Source organism: Tasmannia lanceolata, unplaced genomic scaffold (assembly GCF_043159265.1).
Source record: "Tasmannia lanceolata isolate RefF3 unplaced genomic scaffold, GAP_Taslan_0.1 ptg000008l, whole genome shotgun sequence".
In the NCBI taxonomy this organism is placed as follows: domain Eukaryota; kingdom Viridiplantae; phylum Streptophyta; class Magnoliopsida; order Canellales; family Winteraceae; genus Tasmannia; species Tasmannia lanceolata.
The window spans coordinates 11965486-11978639 of record NW_027518685.1 but is presented as its reverse complement, the minus strand read 5'-3'; the positions used below and the strand labels follow the sequence as shown (position 1 = coordinate 11978639).

At 37.6% G+C, this 13154-nt stretch overlaps 1 protein-coding gene across 2 annotated transcripts in view; it reads right to left on the bottom strand.

Moving 5' to 3' along the window:
* DEG7 (DegP protease 7) overlaps nucleotides 1-13154 on the bottom strand; it is a 55017-nt gene that overhangs the window by 40705 nt on the left and 1158 nt on the right. For both annotated transcript variants that reach the window (XM_077387884.1, XM_077387885.1), the window contains exons 2-5: nucleotides 12298-12368; nucleotides 10247-10381; nucleotides 8877-8935; nucleotides 3665-3701 (exon numbers count right to left, since the gene is read on the bottom strand). In XM_077387884.1, coding sequence (XP_077243999.1) covers nucleotides 3665-3701; nucleotides 8877-8935; nucleotides 10247-10381; nucleotides 12298-12368 — 302 coding nt within the window. The remainder of the gene's footprint in view (nucleotides 1-3664; nucleotides 3702-8876; nucleotides 8936-10246; nucleotides 10382-12297; nucleotides 12369-13154) is intronic.

Sequence of the window (13154 nt, the reverse complement as noted above, 5' to 3'; positions counted from 1 at the left end):
GACGAAGAAGACGCCAAAGAGGGTGTCGGACGAACACCAGGAGCCACTCCTGTGGAAGGATTGTCAAGCACCTCCTCCATAACAACAAGCAAGAAAGAAACAGACAATCCAAACCAAGACGAATAACAGGAGATAACAAAATAGGTGGGCAAACTAGGATACGCCAAGAAAGCTAGACGCGGCTCCAAGAATGACGGACATCGACGAAGCTTGACAAGAGGGAAGCCATGAGGCACAGAGGGGAGCCGCAAAGACAAACTAGAATCAAAGTAGGGTAAGAGTAAGAGATGAAGATCTAACACATAATAACAAGGAGAAAAGAGTGGTAGGGTTTACCAAGGGATGAAAGGAAGAGGAGGAAAAATGATGGGGGTTGAAAAACTTGGGGTGTGAGGCTTACCAGCAAACCTAGGAATTGGGGGCTGGATATCTTTATACTAAAACATAAAGGAATGTACAAAGTCCTAAATGCCCTTAGGCAAGTTACATATTCTAACAAATCTCAAACAGAAGGATTAGGATACACGACACCTAAACCATAGAACACAAGACTCTGGACATTGTGAGAAATCTCCCCATCTAATTTAAGCATATTAGGAGGGACACAAGTTCTACAGCAGGTTTTCTTGCTAGAAATGGGCTGAATCAACCTTCTATGGTTATTAGTGAATAGTGACCACCTTCTTTTAGCTCTTGGGAGCATAAAATTTTAGTTATAATTTCACTCATGACCAACTCAATCATCTTCTGGTTATTGTGTTTCATTTCCCATTGGTAAACATCCCATTCTATCATTGAGAGAGAGAGAGAGAGAGAGATCTAAGCACTGAACAAAAACTCAAGGAATTGATCAAAGATAAAATGTGAAACTACTTTTCTTTTAGCTTTTGATTAAATGTTTTCAAGGCTTCTTTCAGTATAATCATGGTAAATTAGCAAAATGATAGAAAAATCAAAGCAAAGTGCTTATAGGAAGACAAATTATCAAAGAAATAAATTGGGGGAAATTTAAAAATTAGTGATCTCTAAGGCGGAATTGTAAAGGCCTTTTGGTGGGTGAAAATCAATAGTAATCTCTTAACATATCTCATCTTCAATATGTTGATGATGTGATTACATATAAAAAAAAGGGTGGCCCAGTGCACGAGGCTCCCGCCATTGTGGGGTCTGGAGAGGGCTAGATGTACGCAGTCTTACCCGTGCTTTACAGAGAGGCTGTTTCCGTGACTCGAACCCGTGACCACCAGGTCACAATGGAGCAACCTTACCGTTGCGCCAAGGCTCGCCCTCTATGACGTGATTACATATCCTAACAAAAAATTGAAGAATCTCAAAAATATTATAGCTACTTTATGATGGTTTGAGGAGGTTTAAGGGATGAAGATCAACCTATCAAAAAGCACTGCCATAGGCATAAAGATTGGAAAGTCCTGATCGTTTTTTTTTTTTTTTTTTAAATGGCAGAGAAATATCATTAATGAAAAGAGAAAGTGGGCCGATGAGGACCACTACAAGAGAACAAGAAACACAAAAACAGGAAAAACAAAAAAGGAGAAATACTACTCTCACGAAGGGAGGAAGTCAAACCACTCCAAATGGAAAGTCCTGATCGTTCAATATGGCCAAGGCTTTGGGTTGCAAGACGGATACTCTTCAGATTACTTATGTTGGTCTTCCTTTGGGAATCGAAGTCGCCTCTAACTCTAACACCTTGTGGTAAGTGGTCATAGACAAAATCGAAAGGAACTAGCTTCATGGAAGAAAAGCTAGCCATCACTGGAAGGGGGAATCGCTCTCATCAGTTCATCTTTTAGCTAATCTTCTAGTTTATTATGTCTCCATTTAAGATTCCTTCCGTTATTGCAAAGAAGATTGAAAAACATAAGCGGAACTTCCTCTCGATGGAAAGGAAAACTTCAAAAGCATAAGCATTAGATAGATTGAGAAAGTGCTTAGCAGGGCAAAAAAAATATGGCGGCTTGGGATTGATGATCCCAAAAGAAATTGCTCCTTTCTCCGCAAATGGTTCTAAAGATATGGAGTGGAATCAAATGCTATTTGGAATAAGGCTATTCAAGTAAAGAATGGCAATTACAATTTCCCTTGGATCACTAAAAGCTCAACCAATGGTAAAGGATTTTCAGTTTGGCATTTGATCTGCTCGGTTGTCGATTATCTTCTCAAAGGTACTAGACTTTCATTGGCCAAGGTAACGCACTAACGCTATTTATTTCTGGGAAGATTGCTAGCTGGATAATGTTCGTCTTTGCGACAAGTACCCTTCTCTATACCGGATTTGCAGGAAAAAATTTGCAAAGTGGCCAAGGTTATCAACAAGGTTGAATGGAACTCCAGTTAAAAAAAAACAAGGATGAATGGAATTCCAGTTAAAAAAAAACAAGGTTGAATGGAATTGGAACATCCGATGCTTCTTTAAAGATCAGAAAGAACAGTGCTTTCTTGAGCTTAATTCTAGGATGGACCAAATTTACATTTTGGGTTCCCAACCTGATACGTGCTGCTGGATATGGAAGTCAAATGGTAGCTTCTTGGAAAGGTCTTTCCACAGATATCTTGGCACAGAAGATTAAATCTCCCATCCTAGAAGAATGGCTTGGAGAGTTACGGCACCACCTCAGGTAGCTGCCTTTGTTTGGAGATTGATTACTGATAGCATCAACACTGATGACAAGCTGAGAAGAAAAAATTTCAGTTTACCGAACATTAGTAATCAAGTATAATGTGTAAGAAGAAACGGTCAGAGACCCCTTCATTCATTTTGAGTATACCCATAAAGTGTGGTGTAGCATCTTGAGATGCATTGGAGTGGACTGGATATTCAATAACTATTGGTCTAATTTGCACATCAGCTGGAAAAACAGTGAAGTAAGAAAGAAGGTAAAAGCACATGGAACCTGACTCCCTTTGCTATTGCTTGAAAATTATGGAACGAGTGTAATGGTCGCATCTTTGAAGATTTGAAACGAAGGTATACAAGCTTGTCTCTTCTATAAAATTAGATATTCTCAAGTGGGCAATAGCGGAGCATCAAACTGACCCATTTTGAAAGAGTAGAGCATTATGAATAAAAGTAGATCACTAGGAATAAAAGTTTTGGGTTTTCGTAGAGTTCCTCTAACTCACACGAACACCTCTTTCCCCATCGTGACTTCTTCCTTTCTCCATCTTTCTTCACCATATGCAATAAAACGCTTGATTTCTATTGCTTGATTTTTTCATACTCGTCAGGTATCCTGCTAGGATAACTAGTGAAATAATGGATTAAATAAAAAGATGGTCTTTAAAGCCAGTCAAACATCGTGTACAAACAGATATTTTTAGTATTCCGATGCAATTACTTGTCAAAAGCATTGATAGTTTTTTGGATGCATGATGTTTCTACATAAGATAGGCCATCAGCAACACCAACCCAAAATTTTGAAAGGAGTCCAATTAAATGTTTATTATGGGTGAAGCATAAATGAGAAAAAATGTAATAGTCGAGGGCAATAGTCAAGCATAAATAAGTATCAGAAGTTGAATATGAAAAAACCATGTAACATTTGGAAGCATGAACACAAAAATCACCCTGGTCTAGAAATAACCATTTTGTAACTACAAGCAAGATGTAAGGACGATGTCCATCAAAGATCAGGTAACATACCTGCATGTAGAATGTGTTGAAGTCATTATAACCATCTCTGCATAAAATAGTTATCCCATTAGTTAACATGAACATAAAAATGTTTAGTCAAACCCCATTTTAACTTAAACATATATGTATGTGTCAAAGACTGACTAGAGAAGCTAGCATAGTACACCCTACAAAACCCAGCACATAGACTGCTGCTTTATTTGTTTATGCTGCTTGAATTTTTAGAGCTTGAATTTTATTCTAGTTGTTGACTATTTCCTTTTCAAATTTGTGAGACTGGTTATTCTTCATGTTTGATCCTTAGTTTGGGAGAATTTGAGTTCACAATCTGAAAATAACAGACATCTGAAATTTCTTAAAATCCAAAAATTTCGGACTGAAATTTTCTAAATAAATTTAAGAAAAGACTGAATTATCCTGAGAGATATGAATAGAAAAGTAGTGGTAATTTGTTTTCTAGTTGCCACTTGCATCAAAAGAGAAATACATTAAAATTTATGAAATGAACAATAAGTCCAAAAGCTTAAGCTGTTGGAGATGGTGTGTCGAGATGCAAGAAAAAAGCTACGATTTGTGGATACGGATTCATGTGTCGAGTGTCGACACGGATACAAGGTGTTACATACATATAAAATTACTTATATGATCGTAAGTTGTAACAATATAAATACGGTACTCATTTAACAAACTAATAAATCTTACGAGTAAGCAACTACAATCTAAAATAGACATGAGATAATCAAATAACAGTACATTCATCAATCTAATCCAATTCTCAACAGTCTCTGATAAGCAACAAGAAAGAGACCAATAGGATACAATGAATACAATATTGGAATAAGAGTCTATTTAGGGTTTTAGGTTTAGAGGAGGGGAGGTAGCAACAAAGATTAGTTAAAGGTGCTAGCAGAGAGGACTGAGAAAGGAGTCTTCGCCATCTCGCATAACCAAAGTGCTTTTATACATAGAATGCAAATTTTGGACAATGTCCTAGTGATTAACGAATCTTAACAACCTCAGGGAGTCCTTCGTAAAATCGACATGGAAGGCCTATGATAGAATGGAGTGGGGTTACCTGGGCTATGCCATGAGGAGGATGGGCTTCAGCATTAGATGGAGGAACTGGGTGTATAAATGCATTTGTTTGGCATGGTTCTCCGAAATGATTAATGCGTCCCTTCATGGTTTCTTCAAATCTACTCGTGGATTAAGATAAGGTGATCTGCTTTCCCCATTTCTCTCCATTATCCTTGAGGAATCCTTGAGCAAGATGAATGATAGGGCCAAAAAACTCAATCTCATAGAAGGCTTCAAATTGGGTAACTCAGGGACTGAAGTTACGCAAAACCTGTTTGTCGATGACACTTTGACTTTTGTACTGTTGATGATGTTATAATTAAAAGTCTGAAGGCTATCAATCAGTGTTAAGAGGCGATATCAGCTAAACGCACTAATTTCAGAAAATCAATTTTAATGGGCATTAATCTCAATGTGGAGGACGGGGAAAGATATGGTCTCATTTTGGGGTGCAAGATAGGGAACATTCCAAGTACCTATATGGGCCTCCAGATCTGCTATGGTAGGCCTCGAAGGCCTCTTTGGGATCTCATTGTTGAAAAAATAGAGAAGAGGCTTTCATTGTGGAAGAGGAAGATGTTATTGGTGGGTGGCAGAATCATGTTGAACAAACATGTTCTATTTAACTTGCCCCTTTATTTTAAATCTATATTAAGATGTCCTGTGCGTGTCATTAGCCGTATTGAGCAGCCCCAGAGGAATTTCCTGTGTGATGACTCCGATGAAAGGAGAAGATTCCGCCTAGTCTGGTGGGAAGATGTATGTAAACCTAAATCTACTCAAGGTTTGGGAATTAGAAATCTAAAGGTGATGAATAGACATTTTTAAGCAAATGGATGTGGAAGTTTGGAGAGGACCAATCTCACATTTGGCAAGAGGTGATATCGGGTAAATATGGTGTGGGGTTTGGGGACAGGCACTCAGTGGATGAGTATAGTCAAAAGGGGATAACTGTGCGGAGGGATATTATAGGAGGTTGGCCGGTTATTAAGAGAGGGAATAGTTTCATAGAGTGCTTGGGTGGTAGAATCAGATTTTAGACAGATCCTTGGTGTGGACAGCGAGCCTTGATAGATGAATTCTAGGTCCTATTCAGGGTGGCGTATGAGCAGGATGTGTTGGTGAAAGACTCTTTTAGTGTAGAAAATAATAAGATTGACTAGATAATAAACTTTCATAGAAACCTTTTCGACGGAGAGATCATCAAGGCTGCTGCTTTAAGCATTTCGACGGAGAGATCATCAGCGTTGCTGCTTTAATGGCTATACTAGAGGTGATGTTCATTAAGCGGTCCGCGGAAGATAAAAGAATTTGGAGGAGACAGAAGAACTAGACTTTCTTTTCTTTTTTCTTTTTTCCTTTTTTTTTTTTTTTTTTTAATGATAAGAAGAACGAGCCTTTCAAACTAGTACTTTTTGTAATCGGCTCTATTACTTCTTCAATAAACGCTGGTTCTTCGATCAAGTTTTGAATGACTTTCTAGTTAGATCGTTCCTGTGTTTCGGATATGAAGTCTTATTCGAAGCTTTAGACAAAGTGCTTTGAAGGTGGAAAACTGATGGAGTGTTCTTTGTTCATTCTTTCTACCACTGTCTAGTGCAGTGTCATCATCCTCGCCCCTGCATAAAGCTTGAATTCCATCCCCGCCTAGAGTTTGCACTTTTTTCTCGAAGATGTGCCCTAGACAAAATACTCACAATTGACCACCTTCGAGGTCGCAGGAAGGTGTTGACCATTATGGCTTATGTATTGAGATAGGGGAGATAGTCGATTATTTATTCATTCACTGTCGGATGGATAGAGCCATTTGGGCTTTAGTGACATGGCCTGGGTTTTCCCGGTCATATAGATAATCTTTTTGAGGAATGTCTTCGCTACCTAGCCTTCGGGGGGGTAAACTCTGACGCCTTGCTCTCCTAGCTTCCATCGAGGATATTTGGAAGGAAAGAAACAATCAAATTTTTAAAGGGGCCACCAGAAGCCTTCTGGGTTTCTGGGCATCTTGATTGCACCTCACTAGACACCTGCTAAATATTATAGGTTTCAAAACTCAACTCAACTAAGCCTTTGTCCCAAACTAGTTGGGGTCGGCTAATGAATCCTTTAGAAAATTTTCATGAAGAAGGTGAAAGGATCTACCCGGCTCAAATTGACTAAGTCTAATCCTGACAGTAGTTGGGTTCGTCTACATGAATCATTTTCTTCCATTCTATCATATCCAAAGTCATGTTCTCTGTTATATTCCTAGCCCTCAAGTCTTTTCCCACTGTTTCTACCCAAGTTGTTTTCAGTCTGCCCCTACCTCTTTTTACTCCATCAACTAGGCACGAGTCGCTTTTTCTCACTGGAGCATCCAAAGGCCTACGTTGGATATGCCCAAACCATCTTAAGTGGTAGTCTCTCATCTTCTCCTCAATTGGTGCCACCTCCACCTTTTTACAGATGTCTTCATTTTTAATTCGATCTAACCTTGTGTGGCCACACATCCATCTAAGCATTCGCATCTCCGCTACACTCATCTTATGCAAATGCTGCTTCTTAGGTGGCCCAATATTATGGGCCATACATCATGGTTGGCCTCACAGCTGTCTTATAAAACTTTCCCTTCAACTTGGTAGGTATTTTACGATTGCACAGAAGTCCGACAGCATGCTTCCATTTCAACCAACCTGCTCTTATTTTACGGATGTCTTCAATCTCTGTCTTAGTCCTGCTTAGTCTAAAACCTTTGGATTCCAAAGTAGTTCTCCATAACTCTAACTTAGCATTAACTCCTGCTTTAGTTTCTTCAATTAATACTGTGTCATCTGCAAATAACATACACCACGGCACCTCATCCTGGATTCCCTCTGTAAGTTCATCCAAAACTAGAGTAAAAAGATAAGGCTTAGAGGTGATCCTTGGTGCAGTCCTATTGTAATTGGAAACTCACTAGACATGCCATCCGTAGTTCCGACACTATTTACTGCTCCATTGTACATATCCTTAATCATATCAACATATTTAGTAGGTACTTTTTTCCTTTCAAAGATCCACCACATAACACTCCTGGGAACCTTATCGTCCGCTTTCTCCAAATCAATGAAAACCATATGAAGGTCCTTTTTGTTTTCTCTAAATATCTCCATTAACTGCCCAATCAAGAAGATAGCTTCCATAGTCGATCGTCCGGGCATGAAGCCAAACTGATTCTAAATATTATAGGTTTCAAAACTAAATTCTAAATATTGTTCAAATAAACCATGAGGTACAAAAAGTGGGAATGCTGATATGTGCACTCCCTAATTTTTTTTTCTGATATGTGCATGGATCTTCTTTGGGAAACTTGGGATTGTCGTGTGTTGGGGGCCTTCTGCGTGATTCATATGGTGGTACCAAATGGGCATTCTCTGGCCCATTGAGCATTTTGGACAATATCATTGCAGAAGTGTAGGTCATTCTCATTGGTACTCACCTAGTGGCGGCAAACCATGAGTGTCTTATAGTGGAGGAGACTCTCTCAATGTCATTTGGTGGTTGAGAACCAGTGCCTCCTACACATGGAGAATTGCGGACATGATGGAAAGGATTTTGGATAGGTTTGCAGTACATTCTATCAATTTTTGTCACGTTTGGAGGTCGGCCAACTCGGAGGCGGAACGGTTAGCTAGAGACAGAATTGGCAGGGGCAGGACAGCCTTAGAATTTTTCAATTTTCTTCCCCCTCGATCAATTGCAGTTCTCTCTTTTTGTGTGACTTGGACCTAACCACCTCAGTCATCTATGTTCTAAATAAAATCGTTGCCATTCAAAAAAAAAAAAAGTTACGTACAATACCTTCAAAAGTAAGCCAGGGTCGAACTCGCAATCTCAAGGTTGTGACACAAAGCACCACCCAATTGAGCTACGCGCTCAACCCCGACTTATATTACCTTAGAAATTGAGTCATGACACATAGAAACCAATGCGACCCAAGTCATCAATAATATTAAAAGAAATATAACTAATATAATATGGAGAAAGACAGCATTCCCTATTAACCAGTGCTGAATATGCAAGTAAGAGAGCCCATATGATGCACACAAATGTAGTGCAATGTCTGAGTAACTTTTCCTTCAGGCATACACAAAAAAAAAATATGACCCTGTAAAAGAACGCCGCATACTTTTTGTAGTGAGGAGCATCTCTATCCAAGCGAGCAAGAGTGCCAGCCAAAATTGAAACCTGCAAATTCATAATGCTAGATCAGCAAGGAAATTTTCTGTTATCATGATAGTAGTCAAAGAACCAGCAAACAAGGCCAGCGAAAAATATGTTCCGCATCTTACAACCATAAGAACATGTTTAGTAATTGTGTCATTAATGCAGCACCAACTGAGCATTGATAAGTATCTTCAGAATATTAGACAAAAGATGATCCATTAAGGCCAATGGTCCTAGTGGGAATAGAAAATCATGTGCTAAAAGCAGATATAATGATTAAGCTTACACAGCATTTCCACAGTTCTCAAACCATGATGCCCCAATTCATTCCCGTTAACATGATTAACATCTTGACAACAAAGAATGCATTCAAGCATTCACTTGCAGGGTCATAAGATTTGAACTTTTAATATGAATCTTGCAAATGCAATATCAGTTATGAAAATTTAATTCTTCAAGAAAATTTATGAATAATTAAGCAAAGATATATCGAGTTATTCTCCCCAGTGTAAACATAGTTTTAAAACTCCCCCATGTCATCGTGGACTTCCTCGAGTCAACTCTCTTTTCCTTTGGCCCCATTACGCGTTTTGCCGCCGCGTTCCGCATTTTGCCCTACAAAGTCAATAAAAACTCCTTTGACTCTCCCGAATTATGACTGTGTCAACCTAGTACTCAGCCGCGTCAACCGCGTTCTTGGCCGCATCTGCGCCGAGTCGACAAGGATTTTTTTCTTGGCCGCATTTTGACCCACATCCACATTTTTAATCACTATAAATGATTATAAGGAAGCGAAAGAACGGCAACTTCTCACAGGTTTACATATTTTAAAGGCAGAATTAGGGGTGCGGGGGTTGCGGAGACAAATGTGGCAGGTGAGTACTCTAATGTGACTGACTACTTGGGCAAAAAGGTGTCATGCTGGGGAAGTTGGCGAACATAGAACTGGAAATCATTTGAGAGTTAGCACCCCTATTCTGGACTTGTCTTAAGAAGATTCAATTAGATACTGCATGACGTGGATAGAGAAAGTCTAGATCAAGCATCTTTTCACATCAGAGATTCCCTTCATTTCTTGTAGTTACTTCTCTAGCTGTTTTTTTTCTGTCCTTTTTATTTTTCTTGTTATTATTTTGAGTAATATATTGTAAGCTTTTAATCTGGGGTCACTGACTTCCTTTTCTTCATTTTAATGCATTGACTGTTATCTTACCGAAACAGAAGAAAAAGACAAGATAGAAAATGTGCATGCGGGTTTGAAGAAACCATAGCCAATAGAAATTAGGTAATGTCCCAAAAACAAAAACCAGAAACAATAAAAAAAATACACACCTTCTCGCCACTGTCATTACCAACCACCCTGATCTCTAGTCCAACACATGCAGCTTCAGGAGCGAGAGGAATCTCATCATACTTAAGAAATTGTATTGCCCCAGGGTCATAACGAAAGAAGCCAAAATCATGAACCTGGAAAGAATATGAAATGAAATTCAAATACATTAGTCACATTTACACTCATAAACATATGCCCCATAGTGAAAGTATGCATGCATTTGTGGAGACATACACAAGTGCATTAACCATAGAAATGTACAAACTGCATAGATGCTCCCAATTGACCTAGTGGAACAGATCATGCTTCAATGAAAAATAAACTATAACTGGAACTTGGCAGTTACACTCCAGATTCTTTACAGGCATATCGGGAAAAAAACAATCTTTTTTCGTAAGATCACTGTATCAAACAGAAGCAACGGCTAAAACAGGTTCAATCATCTCATAAAATTGGAATTAGGGTATATCCTAAAAACAGTAAAAATTCAATAAGGAATGGATTAGAAAAACAGGGTAGAAATGACTATCAACTTAGCACCACTCTTCATCAAGAAACTTAGGCATGGCATATCTTGACATCAGACATGCAAATGTCTTGGACACTATGTTCCCCAAATAGCCGACATACGTCTATTGTTATATGATGAAAATTTATGGTATAGCACCGTCGTAAAAACACTGGTTCAGATAAGAGTGAAACAACCAATCTAGCACCTACCCAAATCCATCCCAACCAAATAAATAAGTATAGAACTATTCTTAATTAATATAAAAATAATACAGAAAAAATAAAAAATAAACGAATTTAACATCATCGAATAGCCATGCTGACCAATTTCCTCCCAACCCGTCCATGGTAAGAAGCATTGTCTCAACGAAAAATATGTTTCTTTTTTTTTTTTGAAAAATTACAGTCAAGGAGTAATATGTTATTTCCACTAAATACAAAAAAAAAAAAAAAAATGACATTACTTTTAAAGCCCTGTGTGCATTTTTCTATTTGAAAGAAATATGACTCAGAGAGAAGGAAACCTTCTACGGCACAAACCCAACGCACCCGTATGAGCTTTTACAACTAAGGTTGTTGATAGTTGTTAGGGGAGAAAAGGACAAGCAACCTCCCAATATATATATATATATATATATATATATATATATATATATATTTTTTTTTATTTTTTATTTTTATTTTTTATTTTATTTATTTATTTATTTATTTTTTATTTTTTTTTTAAATGGAAAGCAACCTCCCAATGCAGTTACATTTGTTGGAACCTCTTCTTTTCTCTCATTTATGTTCATTATACCCCTAGCTTCTAAGGATGGAATGGAAGTCATTAATAAAACTTTTGAGGGTAACATATTAACATAAAAATTATCATAGCCACAACAATTCTTTTCGCCTTTTACTTAGTGTTATGATATTTTCAAAGTCTTGGTGCATTTTTCCATTTTAAAGGAATGGACCATAGAAAAGGAAATGCTTCATGTCTAATCAAGCACAAACCAGAAACACCCGTACGAGCTTTTACTACAAGATTGTTCATAGTTAGGAAGGGAGAAAACAATGAGCAGCCACCCAATGAAGTTACATTTTTTTGAACCTCTTCTTTTTGTCTCATTTATGTTCTCTCTAACCTATGACCACAAGGTTGAGGCACAAACCCTCGACTAATTGAACTACAGGCACAAACGCAAAAATATCAGAAATGAACACTAGAGGAAATGCCTGAACCATTCCAATATCTTGTTCATAACTCTACATTTAAAGAACTTGTGTCATGCATCAACGCATATTGCACCATACATATATTTGATTCAAAGCAAGACTCGGATGAGAAAAACAAAATCACAAATTCAGAACCAGGACCTGGTCAGAATACTACTTAAGTACAAGAAATGGATTTTCAGAGAGAGTGGACAACGAAATACTGATACGATAATATAACCCATAGAAGTCAATGTGCGCAAGCAACCGGTTCCAAAATTTCCTAAACAATGAAAGACCGAAGTAAAAAGTAATATAACATTGGGAGAAGATGACTTACAGGATCCCTGTATATGGGATGTACAGGAATTTCTTCGCGGTTGACAAACATTGCTTCTGCGACTACCGGCCCTACAAAAACATAAACACAGTAAGATAAGAATTATACATACAAAATGCAAATGAAAAAGATAAAAGAATTCATACTCAACACTTAAAACTATAACTAACACGGGGGAAAGATTTGAAAAGGATGTCTAAAATACAGGGGCTTAACAACATGCCAATTACCACTAAGATAAGAATTAAACATATAAAAAGCAAAATGAAAAAAGATAAAAGAATTAATACTCTGAGAATTAAAACTATGACTAGCAAGTGAGAAAGATTTGACAAGAGAAGCTAAAATACAGGGCTAAACTACATGCCGATTGCCACTAAGATAAGAATTAAATATATTAAAAGCAAAATGAAAAAGATAAAAGAATTCATATTCATAACACTTAAAACTACAAATACCAAGTTTGACAAAGATTTGACAAGGGAAGCTAAAATACAGCGCTTAACAGCACGGCGACTACCACTAAGACAAGAATTAATAAACATACAAAAAGCGAAATGAAAAAGATAAAAGAATTCATAATCTGACACTTAAAACAACAGATAATAAATTTGGCAAGGTAAGCGAAAATACATGGCCTAACAGCACCGCGACTACCAGTAAGATAAGAATTAATAAACATACAAAAAGCAAAAAGAAAAAGAAAAAAGAATTCATAATCTGACACTTAAAACAACAGATAACAAATTTGAGAAGGGAAGCTAAAATACAGGGCTCAACAGCACGGCGACCACCAGTAAGATAAGAATTAATAAACATACAAAAAGCAAAATGAAAAAGATAAAAAGAATTCATAA